This window comes from Phoca vitulina, unplaced genomic scaffold (assembly GCF_004348235.1).
Source record: "Phoca vitulina isolate PV1807 unplaced genomic scaffold, GSC_HSeal_1.0 scaffold13, whole genome shotgun sequence".
NCBI lineage: Eukaryota > Metazoa > Chordata > Mammalia > Carnivora > Phocidae > Phoca > Phoca vitulina.
Window position 1 is genome coordinate 41,837,044 of NW_022589716.1, and position 22,128 is coordinate 41,859,171.

The 22,128-nt window shown below is 44.7% G+C and overlaps 1 protein-coding gene across 1 annotated transcript in view; it reads left to right on the plus strand.

Annotated features, from left to right (window-relative positions):
* SYN2 (synapsin II) overlaps positions 1-22,128 on the plus strand; it is a 192,361-nt gene that overhangs the window by 165,288 nt on the left and 4,945 nt on the right. The window contains exons 8-11 of the mRNA XM_032411956.1: positions 2,384-2,458; positions 2,925-3,027; positions 4,392-4,541; positions 19,134-19,194. Of these exons, the coding sequence (XP_032267847.1) occupies positions 2,384-2,458; positions 2,925-3,027; positions 4,392-4,541; positions 19,134-19,194 (389 nt within the window). The remainder of the gene's footprint in view (positions 1-2,383; positions 2,459-2,924; positions 3,028-4,391; positions 4,542-19,133; positions 19,195-22,128) is intronic.

A 22,128-nucleotide genomic window follows, 5' to 3' on the forward strand; every position in this document is an offset into this window, starting at 1 on the left:
AAAAAGGAATTTAAGATTGTTTTAAAACTGTGCACAATGTAAGACAAGATAATTTAAAAGACCATTATAAAAAGCAGCTAAAAGGAGCAGAAAAATCAGTATGTGTAGGCACCTAGGAAAGCAGATTTCCTATCCTTTACTTTTAAAATCCCCTAAATAAAAATAAAAATAATAATAATATAATAAAATAAAAAATAAAATTCCCTAAACAAACACAAAATGTTTATGACAGTAGAGCAAGAGTGTCTTGATTCTTAAAAGGAGACCTCTCATTTTTAAAGGTTAGGATTTCTACAAGCAATTTCAAAGAAGCATAAGAAAAGAGAATCCTCTAATACTGATGAAGGGTGGGCAACCAAAGAAGCTTTAGAAAACATTTACTTTCTTTTTAATTTGCAAGGGATAGTTATTTAGGGGAATATTCAGGTCCTATTGGCTCCTCTTCCCAAAGCTTTTAGCTATCCCCTTGCTTTCAGAAGGAATTGACCTGATAATAGCCAAGATAAGGTTTGAGAGTCTTCCCTACCCCCTTAGCTCTCACTCTGGAGATCCAAAGACAGCCATATTTGGTAGACAGAGGATGTTGTTCCTGCTCTACTCTCAGTAGGTAATAATGTGCATCCCTCTGTGGAGGTCAGGTGACCTATAAGTCCTGAGAGGTAGTTGAGCTATTACTGAGTGGCTTCTGGGTGCCCCTGATGCTCCCCCATGCACTAGTAGCCTATATGGATCTATGCCCTGCATCTCATTGTTAGAGAAAGGTGTAAAGTGTGAAGGACATTATTATTACTCACTCAAAGTTTCCAAGACCCTATTATATACCATGGCCCTGAGCTGGGGACCTGGAAGTGAGTGACTCTCTGTCCCCTCCCTTGAAGAGCCCAACCTAGTCACAGGGACACATGCATAAACCACCAGTGTTAGGAAGACAGTGTTATTTTTATTATGATCTATCTTTGTGTCTCTACTCAGATTTTGCAAGTCACTCATCTGTTAGTTGTTTGTTTCTGAACTAGGTAGTGGGGTATAGGGGAAGTACAGCACAATGAGGGAACGAAGAGTCTTGGGCTTTTTTTATCTTATGTCTAATTTGACTGGATACACAACTTTGGGCAAGTCATTTAACCTTTCTGAGTCTTAATCTCCTTGTCTGTAAAGTTGGGGCAAGGATGTCAGCCTGCTCACAACAGGGATTTGCACTGAGGCTCTGGTGAGGGGTTTGTGGAGGAAGAATCTTGGCAAGCAGTCAGTACTGTACAAGAGTGAGGGGTTGTTATTACATCAGTTGACTCACTAGTCTGCCTCAGGGCTCTGAAAACTAGCTGTATGTCTAAGTTGCTCAGTGTCTGAGATCAGACCTCTGGGGAAGGTACTCCTGGGAACAGCTGAGTGGAGACTACTACATGCATCCAGTCTCCAAATGGTAGCAAGTGACAAGGACAGCACATGAATGGCTCTGTCAGTAGTGTGAACAGGGCTTTTCTGTCCATTAGACCATCCTCTTCCTCTTGACTGTGTCTGAGTGAAGACTAATAATTAAGGAGGCCTATTTTTGGTGTTTTACAATTCACTTAAAACTGTATCAATTGATCCTCATGACAACCCTGTGTTTGCGCAGGGATAAGAGGCTCAGAGAGGTGAAATGATTCACCCATGGTCACCCAGCCAGTCAAGAGCAAATCCAGAACCAGAAACCAGGTCATCCACCTCCTATTTAGTCTAAGACTAGTTGATTCTAACACCTGCTCATGGATGGAGAGGGTGCAGAGGGCACAGCAGAGAAGAGGTTGGTGACTTGATTCCATCAGCAGCATTTGATGGACAAGGCAACTTAAGCCTGAAAAAGTTAACTGACTTGTCCAGAGTCACATTGTTAATACTGTAGGCTCTCAGAAATTAACTGTTGAATGAACAAATAAATGAGCTAGTAAGAAAGCCATGGGGAGATATTCACAAGAATCCTGAGAGTGTTCCCAGGATCAATAGAATTCAGTTTGTATATGCCAAGTCAGCCCAGATACTAAGTGGGTAGGCTGCAAGTGGTTTAGACTTGTGGACCTAAGGTTTAGCTCAAATAACTAATGTAAAAAGTAGATATAGGACTGTAAGTGAGGTTCAGGAGAGCAAGTGCTCATCTGGTTGAAAAGATCAGGGAAGTCTCCATGGAGCCACAGCAGTCTGGGCCAGACTATAGAGAGAAGGACATTGAGGGTGGGGGTTGGCAGGGCAGCCAGGTTCTCAGCTCAGCAGACAGGTGCCTGGGCTACTTATGCAAGAAGCAGGTGGGGAAAGCAGCAGTTAGCTAAAATTCCAGAAAGTTTCATGCCCCCCTCTTGCTGGTGTGGCTCACTGCCTGTCCTATCCTGGTGGGACCTTGTTGCAGGAGGACGTCGATCTCAGGGAACTGGAAGACAAACACTGGCTCTGCAATGCTGGAGCAGATCGCCATGTCAGACAGGTGAGTAAGAGTAGGAGTCCACTCCCCAGACCAACTTCCATAGTTGAAGAGGTATAAGAAATGAACCCTGCCCAAAGGAAGCCTCTAATCAGGACAGAACACAAAGGCCCAAGCAACCAGGTAACAAGATCAGGCAGGACTGGGTTATATGCTAAATTATGAAGATAAAGACTGGACATGATATAGAAGCTCCAAGAAAGGAGCAGTTACTCTCTGCCCTGGAATAGCCAAGGAAGGCCACCTAGATGGAGTATGGGAGACCTGCTTTGAGCCTGGAAACATGGGTGGAATCTGGAGAGCAAGTGAGAGAGCACTGTAGAGAAGGCAATATGCTTGATGGGGAGAGGGAGGGGAGGAGGCCAGGGGTGGGATGGTAGAGGTGGAGGCGCCAAGGAGATCATGAGTAGCAAGCAGGCTTGATATGAGCTAACACTCCAGCCTCAGAACACCTTCCCATCCCTTCCAGGTACAAGCTGTGGGTGGACACCTGCTCTGAGATGTTTGGTGGCCTGGACATCTGTGCTGTCAAAGCTGTACATGGCAAAGATGGGAAAGACTACATTTTTGAGGTAAGTCTGGCCCAAGGAGTATCTCAGTAAGAGACAACCCCCAAGGCTAGAGGCCAGGCTCTTAGCTTGAGAACTATGTGGGCAACCCAAACTACATTTAGATTAGAGTCTCTTGGGCCAGGGGACGGTTCCCAGACAACACGACCAATGGATGTGCATAGCAAAATACCTCCACCAGTGGGGAGCTATTGTTTCCAATTAGCTAGGCTGACCCATGCCATGGGTAAGAGATGCCAGATTTGGGTTCCTTGGGTCCTAGCCTAATGCTATTCCTCTGGGAATACTAGTGATTTACCATTTTTGGTCTCAGAAAGCTGAACTTGGGAATCATTTGGTTCAATCTGCTTATTTTGCAGATGAGAAAACTAAGGCCTGATGCCATGAACATGTGCTCAAGGCCATGGAGTGAATCAGTGTCTCAACCTAGGCTAGAGTTCAGGTCTCCTGGATGCAGGGGATTCTTCTTAGCATCTCTCTGAGCCTTGGAGTTGCTTCACTCAGCCTGGTCCTCTAACACAACTTTGCTTACTTCCTTTCCCCATATTAAAGGGAAAGTCAGTAGCGGTATGAATCCTTCACACATGTTCCTGCCAATCTTCCTGGAAACAGGAAAGGCTCCTTACCAGGAGTTGGTGGTATTTGGAAAGGATTAGAGTCAGGAGCCCAAAGTGGGCTTCAGAATCTACTCCATATAAACTACTTGGCACATAGTGTTCTAATCATATCCCCCTCTCTCAGTGGGACTCATCTGTAGATTTCTCATCTGTAAATGAGGGTTGGACTACAGCGTCTATGATCCTGGTTAGGTGGACACTTCCTAAAGGAGGAAAACATTTACCTGGACTTTGAGGTATAGGAAGAATCAGAATGGTGGTGAAAAGGGAAGGCATCCCAGGTCATGAGCAAAAGCAGAAATCTAGTTGTTTAATGGGCAGACTATGTGTGGAGATAGAAACTGCATGGGTGAAAAGTCTCAGAGATGAAAATTGCCTACTCCTAACTAGAGAGTTAAGGGAATGACCTTCATGTATTCCTGCTTTCCTTGCCTGCAAACCTCTAAGCCCTGGAGCTGGGCTCTCTCCTTGCTCTCCCCCTTTCCCCACTACCTTCAGCCATGAATCTTTCAGTCTTACTGAGCCCTGGCCTGGGTGAAGTCTGGGGGGAAAGATCCAAAGCAAAAGTTTGCTGGAGGGGGGGACTAAGTTCCTATTTCTGCAAAGGAACATGCTTCCAGCTCAAGATAAGAACACCAGTTTCATCCCCAACCTATCTCTGATGCCTTAAGTCCTATTCATTCTGAAAGTCTATACCAAGCCTTTGATGTTTCCAGACCTTTTCCTAACCTGGGCTACATCCTCCACTAGGTCATGGACTGCAGTATGCCACTGATTGGTGAACACCAGGTGGAGGACAGACAACTCATCACTGAGCTAGTTATTAGCAAGATGAACCAGCTGCTGTCCAGGACCCCTGTCCTGTCCCCTCAGAGACCCTTAACCACCCAGCAGCCACAGGTAAGCAGCAGGAAGAGACACAGAGAGCCAAGAACCATTCCCAAGCCCACTGCTGTAGACTGTGGTGGCTCCAGGATGGAGGAGCCTTCTCATTAGCAGTCTGCAGTATCAGCTATAGAACTGTCCAGAAATGGAGTACTGGATCTCTTCTCTCTGAACTTGAAGGCTCTGGGGAACCAGAGCCCATTTCCCTTGAGATACTCCGACTTTTAAATGGGAGGTCTCTGAGGAAAGGCTGGGTCAGACCTCTCACCAGCTGTTCACTGTCTGTGAGGGGTCTGCCACATTTGTGGAGAAAGTATTTATCAGAAACCTGCTGGTTATAGAGAAGAAAGGGTGAGGTCCCTCATTCTGGAAGAGAGTGATGAGGTAAAACTCAAATTAGAAATCTGCTTTCCTTCCTAAGGGAGAGGAGGCAGCTTTCTTCAGTTGACTATGGTGTGTGACTCATGGCCAATCACATCCACGGCAGTATCCCAGATGCAGTTCTAATAGGAAATCCACATTGAAGTTTTTGTGGCTCAGGCCCTGTGGCTCTAGAATGGGCCAAAGAAAGGCAGGGGTTGAGGGTCTTAAGTCCCATCTAAGAGCTATCTCACTTTGCAGAAATGTCCCCCAACTTTCTTCCCACTGAACTTTTGCATAATGAAGTGGTAAGAGCTTGGGACAAAGAATCCAAGAACTGGGTCCTAGTCTAGCTGTTCCTCTAAACAGCTGTGTGACTTTGGGGGGAAGTTACTACCTTTTCTAGGGCTCAAGTTTTATCACTTGTACATAAAAATCTCTCAGAAATCTTTCTTTCAAAATCCTACTTCAAATAGTTAAGGAGATAGAATAGAATAGTGATTTCAGAGTGTGGGCTTTGAAAAGAGAACTACCCAAGTTTGAATCCTGGACCCTTCATTTATTGGCTTTGTGACCTTGGATAAAGTACTTATATGTGGCTCAGCAGAGATGACAATGGCACCCCTCTCCTAGGGTTATTATGAGAATTAAATGAAGAACCTAAAATATAACATATATATAGTATATCATAAATGCTCAAAAAAGGTTACCTGTTGTTATTAAGTAAGTAAGCAGCCTCAGGGCTTGGGTTCCCTACAGCTTCCAGTTTCGGCATCATCACTCCCTTTTCTAAAGATCAGTGCCTTCCTGGGATTATACTGCAACCTTGGAAGCCAAGTAATTGGATTCTGGAAATCCTTTAGTAAAGAAAGAAGAAAAGGGGTGGGGAGGGAAAAACAGTATAAACCAGCCCGGAAACAAATTACCCCCACATTTGTCTTCTTATCATTTGAATGTTACAGAATCATAGCATAGGAGCATAGTTGATATTCATAATAATGGACCTGAACCATAAAGAAACAGTTATATTTAAGTCAGTATTCCACATATTATTTAAGAAAGCTAGAAATATAATATATAAGAACTATCTGTAGAAATGACTAAAATAAGGGTGCCTGGGTGGCTCAGTCATTTTAGTGTCTGACTCTTGATTTTGGCTCAGGTCATGATCCTGGGGTCTTGGGGAGTCTGCTTTAGGATTCTCTCCCTCCCTCTGCCCTCCCCCCCAAGATCAATAAATAATCTTTTTTTTTTTTTTTTTAAAGAAATGACTAAAATAAAACTGTGACAATTGGTAAGTCAGTTCTTTTTCTGGATCTCAGTTTCTCTACCTATAATATGAGATAGATCTAAATACCTTTAGAGCTCTGAAAATTTCTTTGAGTAGAATACTTCCATCCTTGGGGCACCTGGGTGGCTCAGTCGTTAAGCGTCTGCCTTCGGCTCAGGTCATGATCCCAGGGTACTGGGATCGAGCCCCACATCGGGCTCCCTGCTCCGCGGGAAGCCTGCTTCTCCCTCTCCCACTCCCCGCTGCTTGTGTTCCCTCTCTGGCTGTCTCTTTCTCTGTCAAATAAATAAATAAAATCTTTAAAAAAAAAAATACTTCCATCCTTGCTCATTCTGGATAAATGGGAGCTTCTGGGCCAGTAGATTTACTTTGGGCATCCAAGTTGAGAGTAGCCCCCTGCTGTGGGATGCTATCATACATAGCTCATATGGGTGTTTTATACCTTCTGTAGCTGGCTCACATGTGTCAAACCTCTGGGCAAGTGCAAGAATCTGTTTCTGTACATCAGGAATGTTAGTCATCAGAGAATTACAGTAGAGTAATTAAGAGAACAAAGATTAATTGCTTGTAGAAATACAAGCCCATTATTTAAATGTTGTACTTAATGAGGTGATAAAAAAAGATTTTCCTGGTTAAAAAAATATCAGACCTGTGGTTAGATTTTATGATTTTGTAAAGCTTAGGGATTAGCAGATTGTTGCTTGTCCCTGCCCTAGAGGAAGAGTGACAGGTGGCCCTTTTCTTCCCTTTAACCCTGAGAAATACAGAGAACATCTGGTTGCAGCTTAACTTATGATAGAGTAAGACAGCCTAATGCTAGCCAGGTGAGATAAACAAAAATGGGTTGTTCTGGGATTCTGTGAGGATCCCTCAAGTACTTTTATAAATAGAAGTGTACAAAACTCTCTTGGCCTTCTACAGGGAAGTCATTTTGAACTAGAATGCAGAGGAGACCTGAGTTCATCCTTGTCCTTGCCACTGACTTACCAAGTGACCTTGGGTAGATATCTTCCTGTTTCCGTGCCTCAGCATCTTCATGTGTAAAATGAAGGACTGAACAAAAAAACTACTAAGATGTCTTCTAGCAATGAAATTTAGATTATACAGAAATGATATCCGAAGCATAAAAGTTCAGTAACAAAGAGAAATCACCAAAAAAACTTTCCACCCCACAGAAAGCATTAGCTCTTCTTTGGTACAAGCCCTTACTTTGCAAGCAATACATATTGCAACTTAAATATTCGCAAGAAAAATCTAGAATATATCAGAGTCAAGTCAAGAAACATAGTAAGGAATGAGTTTTCCTAAATATAGGGGCTCCTTCAAAAATCCCTTGTAGTAAAGCCAGACTGACTCAAGGATAAGCTTTTCTCTGCTCAGATCACATTCAAAACTACAACAGGATATTGTGGAAAACACACTGTGCTGGGAGTCAGGATACTCAGGGGTTAGTCCTTTGTGTTATAACATTATGTGACCTTGGAACCCGAGGTCTATCTTTAGACCTCTGGTTCCTCACTTATAGAATTAAGTTGAATCAGATGATATTTAGATCCCTTTCAATTCTAAGGTCACGTGAAACCTGGAGTTTGCCCAATTGCAAAGTCTGAGAGTACAGTTGTCTACAATACTGCCCTCACTCCTGACACGAACAGAAAGTTCAGAGAGTTCCCAAGAATTCTCTGGAAGGACTCACATACTTTACTGCAAGCTGTTATACTCACAGGTGCATTATAGGAAAGGATACAAATAAAAAATAAACCAAAAGAAGATGCACAGGGCAGAGTCTGGGAGTGTTCCAAACATGAAGATTCCATTGTCCTAACCTCCCAGCATCCATATGTAACAGTACACATGGTGCCAATCAGGGAAGCTCATCTGAGATTCATTGTTCACAGTCATTGGCTTTCATGTCGTAGGCATGCTTGATTGATTGACCGCCTGCTTGAAGTTGATCTCTAGCATCCCCATCCATGAAAGTCAGGTTAATACCATGTGGCCCCAGGGACCACTGTGAGTCACCTCATCAGCATATATTATCAAATGTGATCTGAGGGGCTCTCACCACAAATAAAAAGACATTCCTATTACTTAGGAAATTCCAAGAACTTAGACTTCTCTTCCAGGAGTGAGGGGACAAAGCCAGATTAATCTTTGGGCAAGACCAAATTCTTTACTATATACATGATTAAATTAAGTTAGCAAATGTCTCTCAAATACTTTTAGTCCTTTGTGCACAAGGGCTATGCCTTATTCAACTGTGTTTCCACTGACCAGCACAGGCCTAGCTCAACGTGTGTGCTTAAAATTAGTTAATAGACTTAGGGCTACAGAGATAAATGAGGTACAGTCCCTGTCCAAAAATTGTTTATATTCTAAATTGAAATCATGACTGAATTCACAAAGGTCATCACCATTTATCAGATGGTACTTTCTTGTATTCTCTGTTAATTTCCTCCTGAACCTTGTGCCTTGACCCCAGGCTACCCTAAAGACAGAAAATATACCAGAATCTGTCACATTTGGCAAAACGCTGCAACTTGGGCTTGAGGTCATGACTGTACTGGTCATATTTCCACCTCCCATTTCTCCCTGATGATAGCACATTTCCACTGGTTATGATTGAGGAGATATTTCAGTCATCCTGGCTCCAGGCCCGTGGAGCTGTCAGACCAGATTGCTTCCATATTCCCACTATTATATCTGCCAGTTTATCTGCATCTTTAGCCACATGAATCTCTTCTAAGGCCCACCCTCCACGGGTGATCTGGATCCCACCTCCTTTTTCCTCTCATGTTATCCCTCTCTTCTCTATCATCGATTTCTTCTTTTCTAGAAGATTATCACACCCACCCACAAACATCTCCCATTTAGAAAAATAAAATAAAAGCCAATCCCACCATCCCACTGAAATTGCTCTTGTCAAAGTGACTCCATGTCACCTAGTTCTCATCTTCCCATCTTCTTATCTTGCATGATTTCTCAGTAACCTTGATGCAGTTGACCATGCTCCCTCTTTCTTGAAACACTTCCCTTCCAGTGATCCTGTTCCTGCCTGATTTTCATTCCACCTCACTGGTTTCTCCTTCTCAACTCCTTTGCTGGCCCCTCCACTTCCACTAAATCTCTACATGTCAGTGCCTTAGAACTTGGTCTGTGTACTTTCCTTGGTGATCTCAGCTAACCCATATCTATCTCCTGCCCTGAACACTCCTTGAACTCCAGATTCATATTTCTAACTCTTGCTTGACATCTTTATTTGCATGTCTAAAGGCATCCTAAATATAACATGGCCAAAGCAGAACTCTTTTTTTTCCCTTAAATTTGTCCTCCCTTCAATTTTCCCCAAGCAATTCATGTAGGCCCCTACCTGCCTCTTTGCCTTCATACCATCCTAGCTCTTCCTCACTGGTAAGGGCCTTTGTATGAGCTGTGTCCTCTGTCTGAAACACTTTTCCCCTTGTTTTTGCATGGCTGACTCCTTCATGACAGTATAACTGGCACTTCCTCAACAATCCAAAGTTTCCACCCAATCACTGGCTACCACCCCTGCTTCTTTAATTTTCTGCATAGCACTTGCTATCAGTTAAAATCATTCCTGTCTGTTTATTTCTTTGGCTCTTCCAGTAGAATGTAAGCATCTGAAGAGTAGGGGTCTCTTCACTGCTGTATCTCTAGGGTCTGCAGAGTAGCTAACACCTAGTAGCCATTGAATATATCATGGGTATACTAAGGAGGGTGCAGTCAGTGGTCAGTAGGAGAGTTAAACAAAAATAACAAAACTATGTCTGCCTACTTTTTATTATGATCATGTGATAGCAATTCTATGCAAATGACAGTGATTAAAATACTCCTCCTACCCAGACAAACCACTCCCTTCTCCTCCCCTAGATATGGCATTGCAGTACATACTTGTTGAGTGAGTTCCCAGGTGGAATAAGTGTCTTTAACAGCCTTTGCAGCATATTGGAGTTGGTGTCAGGATCCTATGAGCGATTTTGGTAATGTGCAAATGGAAGGGATACAAACCAAGGGATGTTACCTGGGTCCCAGCCAGAACTCTGCATGGTGCACTGAGCCTTTAGCTGCTGTCACTAAGTCACATTCCATTCCTCACAATTAAGCCCCTCTTGCTGGCCTCTTTCTTCTGTGGCTTTGGCAGCTCAGACTGAAAGAGCTTCTGGCCTGAGTCAGAAGCCCTAAGAGCTATTTCTTGCCCAGTATTCTAGGTCAAGACCAGGACCGACAATGACTATTTATTTATCTACCTTTCTCTTTCTCCCTCTCTATCTTTGTCTGCAGCTCCACCCTTAAAGCTTTCATTTCTTTGACTCTAGAAGAGCCCCTAAAGGAGGCTGAGGGGGATATTAGTAGAGGGCACGCCTTGCCTTGTTGTCAGCCAGCCCCTTAGCCTGAGATGGATTAATTATAGAAAACAAAAAGCAAAGGCATTGGAGTGGGCCCAGGCTAGCTGCTTGCCCAGTTCAAAGGGGTAGGGGTGGGGGTGTAAGAGGCACTGGCTATGTTGCTAAAAGTAGGGAGGTGAGTGGCAAAGCCTTATCTGGCTAATGACAAGTTCGTCTTAGCCTAGCTGGACTGCCAGCTGTGGAGCTGCCCTAAGGCAGCCTGGCCAGGGCAAGTGACTCCATCAGCTCTGAAGTGCTTCAGGGAGACTGTTCTCAAGGTGGCAGTGACACCTGGTGGCCAGTGATGGCCAAAGCCTCCGGGCTATATACGTTTGAAGCCTCCCCATAGGCCCTGCTCTCCCATCACCCACACACCCTGGGGTCTGTCTTCTGGGATCTGAGCTGGGCCTTATAACCCGGGGCTCTAGAGAGGTGTATGCTGCTCCTGAGACTCTTGGGAATCAGGGAGAGAACTTCAGGTAGACAAAGCTTTTAAGTCACGCCAATAGGGGTGGCATCCTGGTGCTCTCCTTTGTGTGGCTAATCTTTTTTCATTTCCCATTACACTGCTTCCACTTTTGTTATTTTCCTGTGAAGTCTTCCAAAGTCAAAGGACTGAATTGCTAATGCAGGGATTTCAGACACCAGAGAACCTTCTATTTGGCTTGTGGGTTATACCCATGAAGAGTGATTCTAAGACAGCCTTTGGAAGCATTAGTACACATGTGGTGTCCAGGAGGAAGATGAGCCTCTTCGCCTACCTTGAGCAGGTCAGACCACACCTGCAATGTTGTTTCCAGTCTGAGGGTCACAGTATAACAAGGACAACTTCTAACTCTAATTGGAATGTGCTCCCAGGAAAGAACCAGGAGGTTGAGGCCTTTGGCAAATCTTTGAGTAAAAGTTAAAGGAGCTCCAGTTGAATAGCAATAGTCTCAAGAAGCCCATGACTTAGTACCTTCAGCTCTCTGGTAGCTGTCATGGGAGAGGACTGGTGCCAAAAGGCAAACCTGCTAGAAGACAGGAGTAAACTCTCTAACACTAGGAGAGGAAATGGCTACTCTGAGAAGTGGTGTGTGGCTGGCACATCATCGCTGATATTCATTCGGGGCAAGATGAGCCCCTTGTCAGAGATATGGTAAAAGGGTGGGCTGGGGGCTAGGGATGTTCAAGTAGGTAACTTAAAATCTCCTTCCAGATCTAAGATGCTGTGTGCTAGCCACAGACCTGGAAAGGGCAGTAATAAGACTTCAGAATTGAAGGACTGAGGTCCATAAACCTGTAGCCTCTGGCCTCTGGTGGGACATTCTGCCAGTCCTTTTTACTGGTTTTCTGGGCTAAAGAGATACTCAAAATATTTCCAGACAGGTCTTTCCAGCTACAGAGGCTTGAAAAGACGAAGTCTCTTGAGTACAGGACACCAAGACTGAGAAGGGGTTTCACTGGGGTCTAAAGTGCCATGCAGTTAGGGAAGGGACACAGCTCAGATCCCAAACATGGGACTAAGAAGGACTTACATAGCTTAGAAGAAGTAAATTTAGGACAAATGAAAGGCCTTCCTGCTTCCCACAGCAGGACTGGCTTTAGGGAATTTGTTCCCCAGTGAGTGTAAGCTGAAAATGTGAGGAGATTTGAGGCAGGTTCAGATAAAGTCACTAGTGACCAGATCCCTTAGCAGACTATTAAGGGAAACTGACTATTTTGGGGATGTCTTAACTTTTAAGGGACATCTTTAATCACTTGAAGCTGACATTCTGACCTCGGGTGACCTGGCCCTTAGTGCCCCCATAGGTCTCATGGACTGCCCCCATGGGACACTTCTTATGTCCTTAGGAAATCACTGATTATGGGAGGGCCCCAATCCAGGAGATGAGCTCTGCCCTCAGTGTAGCAATTTTCCTCATGAAAGGAGGAGGAGGAGGAGGAGGAGCTCATCCTTGGGAACCTTTCATAACCTTTCAGAGGAAGAAAGGTGGGCACTGGTAACTGCTGGAGTGATCTCAGAAAAATCCCAAGGTGCCAGAAAACATGCTGTCCCCTTTGCTCTGACTGAACCTACAACCTCCCGACCACATTCCTTCCTGCTGCCTCATTCCCCCTGGGGTCCTAGACCGGGGGAGCGGAGCCTGGGGGAGCTGATCAGAATAGCTCTGTGGCGTGTCCGGCGAGGAGCTTGGCCTGGCCTCTTTCCTGGGGCCAGACCCTGAGACCCTTTCCCAATTTCCTGTCTCAGATATGCTGAGCAAGCACAGGCCTTCCTCCTTAGTGGGGGCAGCTGGACTCAGGCCAACAACTCTCAAAAGTTGAGTCACTCAGTGTCTTTCCTTCCTCAGCTTTCCATCCTGCTGGGACCTCAGATAGGAGCTCCTGTCTCCCAGCTTGTCTGCTGAAAGCCACAGGATAGCAAATTAAAGGTGCCTTTGACAAAGCCCCATAAACCCTCATCCATGGGCTTGGTTTCTCTCCTAGACAAGTGATTTCCTGTCCATTCACCCCAAGAGCTAATATTTATTGTTCTGAAATGACTCTTCCGCATCTTCAGGAACCTCATTGGAACAAGTCAGGGATATACAGAGAGCATGGTATAACCTAGCCCAGAATCCCCTACATACTGAGCTACTATGCACCAGGTGACAGGAAGCCACCCAACAATACTTTCTCCATCAACGCATTACATTCTAGAGCTTCGTTAGAGCTGCATTCCTTTGGATTGATATTTACTATTATCTAAATTATAGTAATGATGCTCACTTATATCATTGCTTTGCCTAGCACTGTACAGTTTACAAAGCACAGACATTACTTTGAGTCTCACCATCCTTACGTGAGATGGTTTGGGCTGCTATATCTATCTCCATTTCATACATCAGCAAAGAGAATACAAATGACTTGTCCAAAGTCATACAGTTTATAAGCAGGAGAGCTGAACCTTCTGGTCCCCAGTTTAGGGAGTAGTCTACAATGCTATGCTCTATGCGTTCTTCATGAAGGTAAAAATGGAGAGAGCTGGGCCTTTGTGACCTTGTGTAAGGGAAACCCTTGCTTTCTTTCTCCTGACAACCAGGTGCTAAACATGTCAACATAGAGGGGTTTCTGAGCTACACCTGCCTTTCCTGCCTCCCTGACTTCTCAGATTGCTAAAACTCAGTGGGTTCAGCAAAGTGGGATACCAGCCCAACCGGCTTTGATGGAAAGCAGTAGCACACTCTACTTGCCAAGCCCCTAAAAGCCTGTGCCTGCAGACACCTCTTCTCAGGCTCAACAGCCCTGGGGTCTTGCTGGGCTCAAGACTCTGCAGCTAAGAAGGGCTTGTATCCTATCTCAGACACCTAAAGAACTGAAAAATGCATGAAAGAATTAATGGAAACCCAGAACCAGAGAGCCTGAAGAAGTCATCTGCCTGCAACTTCGCGACCTCCTCCATAGCATCTCTGACCAGAGTTTGTCCTGGCCCTGCTTAAATACCTCGAAGGCCAGGAGGCCAGGAGGCTCACTACTACCAAGTCAGTCCTTGACCTTGATCAGATTTACATTTGACTGACTTTGATCTTCTACTCACTTAATCCTCCCAATTGGTCTGCTTGAGGAACTGAGACTCATAAATTAAGTAACTTTCCCAAAGTCACATGAGGAAAGATGTCATTCCCATCCTTCTCACCATCCTATCTGCTCCAGATACCCACTTTTTCCCCATGTACCTATTTTAATTCCACTGGTGTCCCCCTTAAAGAAACACCCAGAACTAGTTCCAGTGCTCTCTTATCAGCTTATCAGCTGAAAGAACAAAGAACCGGTGCCCTCCCTTCCTTGAGACACTGAAGCCCCTCTCGTTGTATCAAATTTTTGGCAGCAGTATTATAAATAGAGACCCTCTGAGGTCATTGTCATTCTATAAAGCCACAGTTGTTTTTTTTCCCCCTTATGCTGCTGTAAAGGCCATTTATTCCCCTTTTTTTGAGTGCAGCTGAGCACAAGCATTGGACTACATATTCTTACCTGTTTGAGTCAACTCAACTTCCTGAGGAAAACTGCAGCTAGTCTGGCCATGGGCTCCTGCTGCGGGCTGGCTATAGGCCAGACTTTGGCAGTGACGCCAGAGTGGCCAGACTTCTGTGGAATTCAGCATCTCAGGCGGTTCTTGGTGACTGGAGACAGATCCCATGGTAGCCAAACCCCACGGGAATAGCCCTCAGCCTCAACAGATGGATGGCTTGTGGGTGGAGCTAGAGAGTCTCAGCCTAGCAACGGAGAGTCCTAGGGGACTCTTCCCCTACCCCTCATAGTCCCTGGGAAGTCTTCAGTCCACAACCGCTGTGGAGCCAGGAAAGGGTGAAGCTCCCTAGGCGCCAGACAAGGGTGGCCAAGGCATATTCCCAGGCTCCAGCTCAAAGGACTGCCTCTGGGAGCTCTTCCTCTGAAGCTTTTGGAAGGGAAATTTTGGGCTCAGTTCATCCATGTCTTATTTATATATTTCTGAGGCTGAGGAGATCCAGAGCCAGCCTTCATTTGTATGATTACCCCTGTCTGCTCATCCAATGAGTATCTGGAGTTCTACCATTCAAGCTTAATCTATGGGATTTTAAAGGGTCCTCCCCCCCCCCCTCGCCAGAATCATAAATTGTCAGGATAGAAGGAACCATAGTGTTCACCTAATCTATCTCATATTTAGTGAAGGAATATTCTCTACAATATCTTTGTTCTAATTCTCTAGCCTCTGCATGAACATACCCACCTCCCAAGATAGCCTCTTCCACTGATTTTACTATAGAAAGTTCTTCCCATAACTAAAATTCTACCTTTCTGGAGCTTTTGCCCATTGGCCCTGGTTCTGCTCTCTTGTTATATGGTCTTCCATAACCCTATCTAAAAATAACAATTCTCTTGGAGGAGAACATCTTAAGCTGTTCCTGACCAATGTCTGAGGTGATTGGCAGCCATCAGTGGTATGGGGTGAGGCCCCAGGAAAGGAGACTGGCAAGAGCCAGTCTAATGATTCCACAAACTATATGAACTTTACTGTCTTTCATCTGAGTATCCTTCTCAGGCAATAAGAAACCATAACACTGGTAGCTTGTCAGGGAGACCAGAGGAGGCTTTACTATCACAACTAAATAAAGTTCTCTGAAGCCTAGGAATAGAGCATTGCAGGGGGTATTCCATCATGGGAATAAGACTTGGGTAACAACAGAGTTTCAGAGGAAATTCCTCATCAATATCACTATCATCTGTTGCATTTTACTTAGCACCTACTGGGGCCAGATGCTTATAGATATCTAGATTAGACGAATAAATAGATGATAGATGATAGATAGATAGATAGATAGATAGATAGATAGATGATAGATAGATAATCTCACTTAACATCACAGAAACCTTGTGAAAAGAGGTGGGTTCAGAGGGGTGAAATAACTTGCCCAAGGTCACAAAGCTAGTAAATGGCAGATCTGGATTGAATCCAAGGTCTTCCCAGCCCAAAGGCCCAAATTCCTCAGTCACTCTGCTGCCCAATCTTAAAGACTTGCTGCTGGACACCTAGGCAGCAATGTATGTGTATGTGTGTTGGGGATGAGGTTGATGTCCATGCCCAGTCTCAGCATGTCAGAAGCCCAGGTAGAAAGGCCACCCTGTTACCTGTGCACCCATTATCAAACACTATATTCTGGCCCCAGACTTCACTAGTTGGCAGCCAGGTCAAGAGAAAGAAGAGATCACTGTGGGAAAGAACTCTTGGGCCTAAAGTGCCCCTGGGTTAGGCAGTCTTGATGGAAGCAATTTCTGCTTCTTTGAGGCTTGTTTTAACTTTACCTTTTGCATCTGATATACATGCACATAGAGCAGGCCTCAAATTTAATTCCCTAACCTGAGCATTTTCAGAGCTGCTCCCTGGAGTTGATACCAAATACAATACGGTATCATATTACATATACAAAACTTCTATGATTTAACAACATTTCTCTCCTAAAGACTTATACTCTAGTCCTTTTCGGATTTTTACCATTATTGTACTACATGTTCATTTATTTAACAAGCATTTATTAAGGACCTCTTATATACTCAGGCCTGTGCTTGATGGTGTTGGTAAAATGTCGATAGTCTTGAATTTTCCAAAATATTCCTAATTCTAACTGTTTTAACTTTTTTAAGAAATAGTTCCTGTACAGGCCATATACCCCAATTTTTCTTTGAGAACAAGGGGCATTGCATTTGTCAGGAATTAGGGGAAGATGAAGACACATAGTCTATGCCCTGAAGGATCTGTCAGTCTTGTTGGGAGCATCATCACAGTCTTTAGGATCGTAACACAGCACTACGAAGACCCTCTTCAGTAGTATGAGTCTTCTAAGTGCTGTTTCAGGATTTCAGAGAAGAGATCACAGTCAAAAGGGGCAGTCAGAAGGGAATATTTCATGGATGAGGTAGAAAGTGACTTAGACGTCTAGGATGTATTGGATGGGATTGGTAAAACAGGTGGAAAGGTATTCCTGGAGGGTAACATGACGTGGCCTAGCCTTGAGAAAAAAGAGTGAGGGGTTGTGCCTGGAGGGAGCAGGTGCGTTTAGGACACGAGGGAGAGAAAAGGCTACGAAGGTCATTTCCAACCATGCTGAAGCAAGTTTTAGATGTCAGCCTGAGGGCTATGGTTGTCATCCTGTTGGCAATGGGGAGAAAATGTGAGCATCCAGTTGCCTAGCCTCACAGCCCTGCTGCATCAGCCTCTACTGTGTAACTCTGGGCAAATCACCTGACTTAGTTGGGCCTCAGTTTCTTTGTCTAAAGATTAGGGGTGTTGATAATAATAGCATCTACCTCATAGAGGTCCTTTGAGGTTTGTGATACTTTATCAAAATGTCCATCATGTTACCTGTCACATATGTAGTGTTAGCTATAAGTTTTTAGAGCAGTAAAGTGACACAATTAGGGAAGGAGTGTAGGAGGACACTAGGTAGACACAGAGAGGATAGATTAGAGAGAGAGGAGACTAAAGCATGAGGAAACTATTCTGGTAATGGTATAGTAGTAATAGTAGTAGTAGTAATCTAGTAGTCTAAGCAAGATATAGTACAGGCTTGACCAGCAATGGTCAGGAGAAGGTGGTGAATCTTAGATGTTGAGAGGGAAAAACTGACGGGTCTTGCTGCTGACTGGATGGTGTGGTCTCTAGCTGGTGTGTTGAGTGTGAGTATTTCAGTGTCAGAGCTCAGACCAAGCACCGTAACATTGCTTGGAAGAAGGAGAGGGGAAGTATTGGTGTGCTTGCTGTGATCTGTGAGATAGAACAGCACCCTCTGATGTGGTGGCACTAAGGACATTTCAAAGGTCCCCTGCCTCCTACTGCCCTAATTCCTTTTAGTAGGATAGGTTTAGGCAATATTGTTAAAGATCATGACATTGGAGAGGGTAACACTTCAGCTCTCTTTGAGTGGAGCTGAAAAAAGGCCTTCGAAGGCAGGAGAGGAGACTGATGGTGAGAATGGAAGGGCCGTAGGAAATGGGGAACAGGAGAAACAGTTTTCATGTGGGAGTAGGGCTGAGGGGCACGTCACGAGGGAGAGAAGCACTGAAAGAGGAAGTGGGAGAATGCTAAAGACATGCTCAGCCCATTTCACAGCCTTGCCCCTGCAACTCCCTCTGTGACATCAGCATTGGCACCCTTGGCAACTCTTAGGCTTTATAGAGCATTTCCCTTATACTGAATTTAAGCTCCAAATGCTCACTGCCTTTAATTCCAATGTTAGACAAACTGAAGTCACATGCATCTTCGATCCTATCAGGGCATAATCAGAATTATAGCTGGGAGGAGAAGAAGCATGGGAGTGGAGCCATGTTGTTGAATAAAATGTAATTATGCTATTTGAGAAGAAAAAACAGCTTGGCCTTGAGTACTTTTACAAGCATTAACATCTTACTCTTTCCCTCTGGGTAAGGGGGGTTTGGGGGAAACAGATGACTGCCCCCTCCTTCAAGTCCTTCTCTGTGGGAGTTCCAGCATAGCCCAAAGAGTGGATCTGACTCCAGAGCCAGCCCCAGAGCTGATCTAACCCCAGAATTAACTCTGCAAGAGAAGTGAGGCAAGTCTGGGCTCATCACCTGGTCCAGCCCCTGCTCTCAGGGCCCCTGGAGTCCCCTAAAGCCCAATCCACTCTCTGGAGTTTGGTGTTGATCCTCCCTTTCCTTCAGGAAGCCAGGCCTGTGAGTACAACGAGGAACTGGACAGCAGGTAGCCACCAGAGAAGAAACCAGGTGCTGTTAGAAGACTCAAAGCTTCTAGACAGAATAAGCTAAGAGGGAGGGAAATGAAAAGAGAGGTTAGGGGATCTCAGACACTGCCTGTCAGGGTGGGACTAAGCCCCAGACTGCCTAGACCTGTGCCCCAGCAACACCCCAGAGGTTGAGAACCCCTTTGAGGTGTTTCTGGAACAGCAGAAGCCTCTAGGCCAGATCCCATGGTCCCCATCAGATCCCACTGCACTCATGCCACAGAGCCACAGGGTTTCTCTTTGGAATCTGTTCAGAGTTTTGTTTTTATCTCTTTTGCATTTTGTCTTCCAGAGTGGAACACTTAAGGATCCGGACTCGAGCAAGACCCCACCTCAGCGGCCAGCCCCCCAAGGTTGTTTACAGTATATTCTCGACTGTAATGGCATTGCAGTAGGGCCAAAACAAGTCCAAGCTTCTTAAAGTGATTGGTAGTTCATTTTTCAAAGCAGAAATTTTAAGCCAAAAACAAACAAGGGAAGAAAGGAAAGTGGGGAGGGGAGCAACAGACCCTCCCATTGGTGCCGTTTCTGCGTTCTTTCAATGCTGACTGGACTGTGTTTTCCTATGCAGTGTCAGCTCCTCTGTCTGGTTGTTTACCTGTTCCTGTTCGTGCTTGTAATGCTCACTTATGTTTCTCTGTATAATTGTGTTTCCAGGGCTGTTTGTCAACAGTGTACAAAAGAATTGTGCCTCTCCCAAGTCCAGTGTGACTCTATCTTCTGGGCGGTTTGATAGTATTTTTTAAAAGCATTACATAATGTGGGGTGAAATAGGACTGGGGGGACGGACAGGGGAGAAACAAAAACCACAAAATTAAAACCCAACTCCTCTCCTTCTCCTCCCCCCAGGCTTAGATTAAAGCGCCCCCCACCCCCTGCTTACCTCCATGAGTGTGCTTGGGATCTTCAATGAATTGTGCTTTTTGCTTCCTTTCTGCATGACTAGGGTAAATAGATAGAAGTTTAAGAGATTTTCAAGGTCTAATTTCCATAGCTTCATCCGTTGAATCTGAAGGTATCCACCTTTTTCTCCATTTGCTAAAATTTGGTGCAGTTTGAGTTTATGTGAATAGGCTGGCTGTGCCTGTAGAACTCTTGTGTTTTTAGTGATGACATGAAATACAAAGAACAAGCTATTTCCAGGAATGTGTTCTGTATTTTACATCCCAGTGTACCTTCTTTTTTATTATTAACTAATTAGCTATGAGATTAGACAAAAAAAAAAAAAAATGGGGCCGCTGATGTGCAATATCAAAGTGAACTTGTGAGTATTTTCTGTGCGTTGATCTCAGTCCCCCTAAGTTGTTTCTTCTTTGTTGCTGTTTCTGAATTGGCCATATTATGCGCTTCTGTGGAACTGAGGCTGCTTTGTATTCCCCAAAGCCTGACCTATATACGGAGATGATACTTTAGCAATTGTGGACATAGGATGCAGGAAACTACTGAAAGTCTGAGAAGGAGTCGACCATTCTGCTCTTGGCCTCTCCCTAGGCAATCATGAGACCAAATCAGAAGTGTCCCATTTCACAGAGGGGGTACACTGCCTACAGAACTCTGAGGTGGACTCCTGCTTTCATTTTCAGCTGTAACAAGAGCCCTCCAGAGGCCAGAGAATGAGGAGTGTTATCTTCCCTGGGAAGAACTGTCTCTGATTTTAGCTTGTGTGTGTTTGGGGCAAAGGCTCCACAGCCATGGCTCTGGAAGAAACCTCACCAGTTTGTCCTTTCCTCTGACACGCCGTTCCTGGGCAGTGATGAGGCAGTTAATTAAAGCAGGCCTCGGCTTCAGCGCCTCATCTTGCCATCTCCTAGCCAGGTTGGGATGGGCGCTGAGTGGTCTTCTCTAGCACTGTGGTCCGTGGGAGTTCATGCCAGCAGTTTGCATTTTAAAGAAGTGCTTCTAGCTCTACTGTTACATTCCTCTCACTTCCATACTGATATGTTACCGTTCTGGATTCCAGGTCTGAGGAATAGTGTTGATAGTATGATGTATGTGTCAAGGGCACGTGCCCTAGTTTCTCCTTTGGTTGCTGGCAAATTCTGAGGCTACAGGGAAATGCACTGAGTGTGAGTGTTCTCATCTGTGATCCCTCCCTTAGACGGTGATGCTGGTCAATCTGTTGTAAATATATACATATATGCATTTATGGACTTCCAGGTGGGTTGCATAAGAATCAGGTCCTTAAATACCTCCCAATCTGATGAAATGGTAGAAAGGAATAAAGCAACATTTCCCAGAATGGAGGAATACATTTTTATTTTTATTTTTACTTTTGTCCAAGTGGTGAGCTGATGGTGGTGTTGCTTCTCTGCATGTTATCAGTGTGAACATCCAGGTGCTTTTCATGTGACATTTGTGAGCCACAAATACAAAGTTGCCATTTGAATTCAGTCAGGCTCCAGGGTGGTGTTAGCCAAAGTTTCTCAGGTGGGGGAGAAACTGATTAGGGCTCCTACTGCCAAATGCAAGCAGGGAGTGTAACCTGACTATCATGTGCCCTCAGGCAGCATGCTAAGGGACAACTCTGTGGCCTGGGGGACATCCATGTCACAGTATAGGATTGCTGTTCAGGTGTTTTGTACCCATTTCTTTTCTGATGTTGTCCCCTTTTTTTGTACCGATCCAGCTGGGAGAACCTCAGCCAATGCTGGAAGTGTGATTTAAGTACCTCTCTTTTGTGACTCTCTTGTACAGCTTAATGTGCAATAAAGGAAAAGTTATATCTGTCTTCAGTGTTAAGTTGTAAAGTTTCTGGCTATTCAAGCATCTCTGTACAAGCGGGAAAGGTTCCTGGTATAAGAGGCTGAGCCATCAACCTGCTGTACTTGACAAGAAAAGGCTGATACAGATGAAGCCAAATTTTGGAAGAGGCAAAAACTGGCTAACGTGAAATATCCTGATCTGTCGTCTTCATCTTCACTGGTTATCTGATTTGAACTTGGAACTTCAAGTTTTCAATCCAAAATTCCATTTGTGTATTTATTTATGTAAAACTAACTCCGGTATTCATTGGTAATTGATACGGTGGAGTCCATGCCATGTAGTAGGGAGATGGGCTGATAATCATGGGTGCACAGTGGTGTAGATGGATAATTCTGCCTCTCCAGAGGGTATAAGTATTCTGGTGTTTCTAGGATCCTAAGTTACAACACAACTCTTAGCTGCTCTTGAGTTTCTATAAGCCTACTCCTTCCAGCCAGCCCATGAATGTGGATGCTGGGAGTGAGACTTGAGAAACTGGATCTCTCAGGCCAATTATGCATCATCCCAACAGTCAGTATGCACTG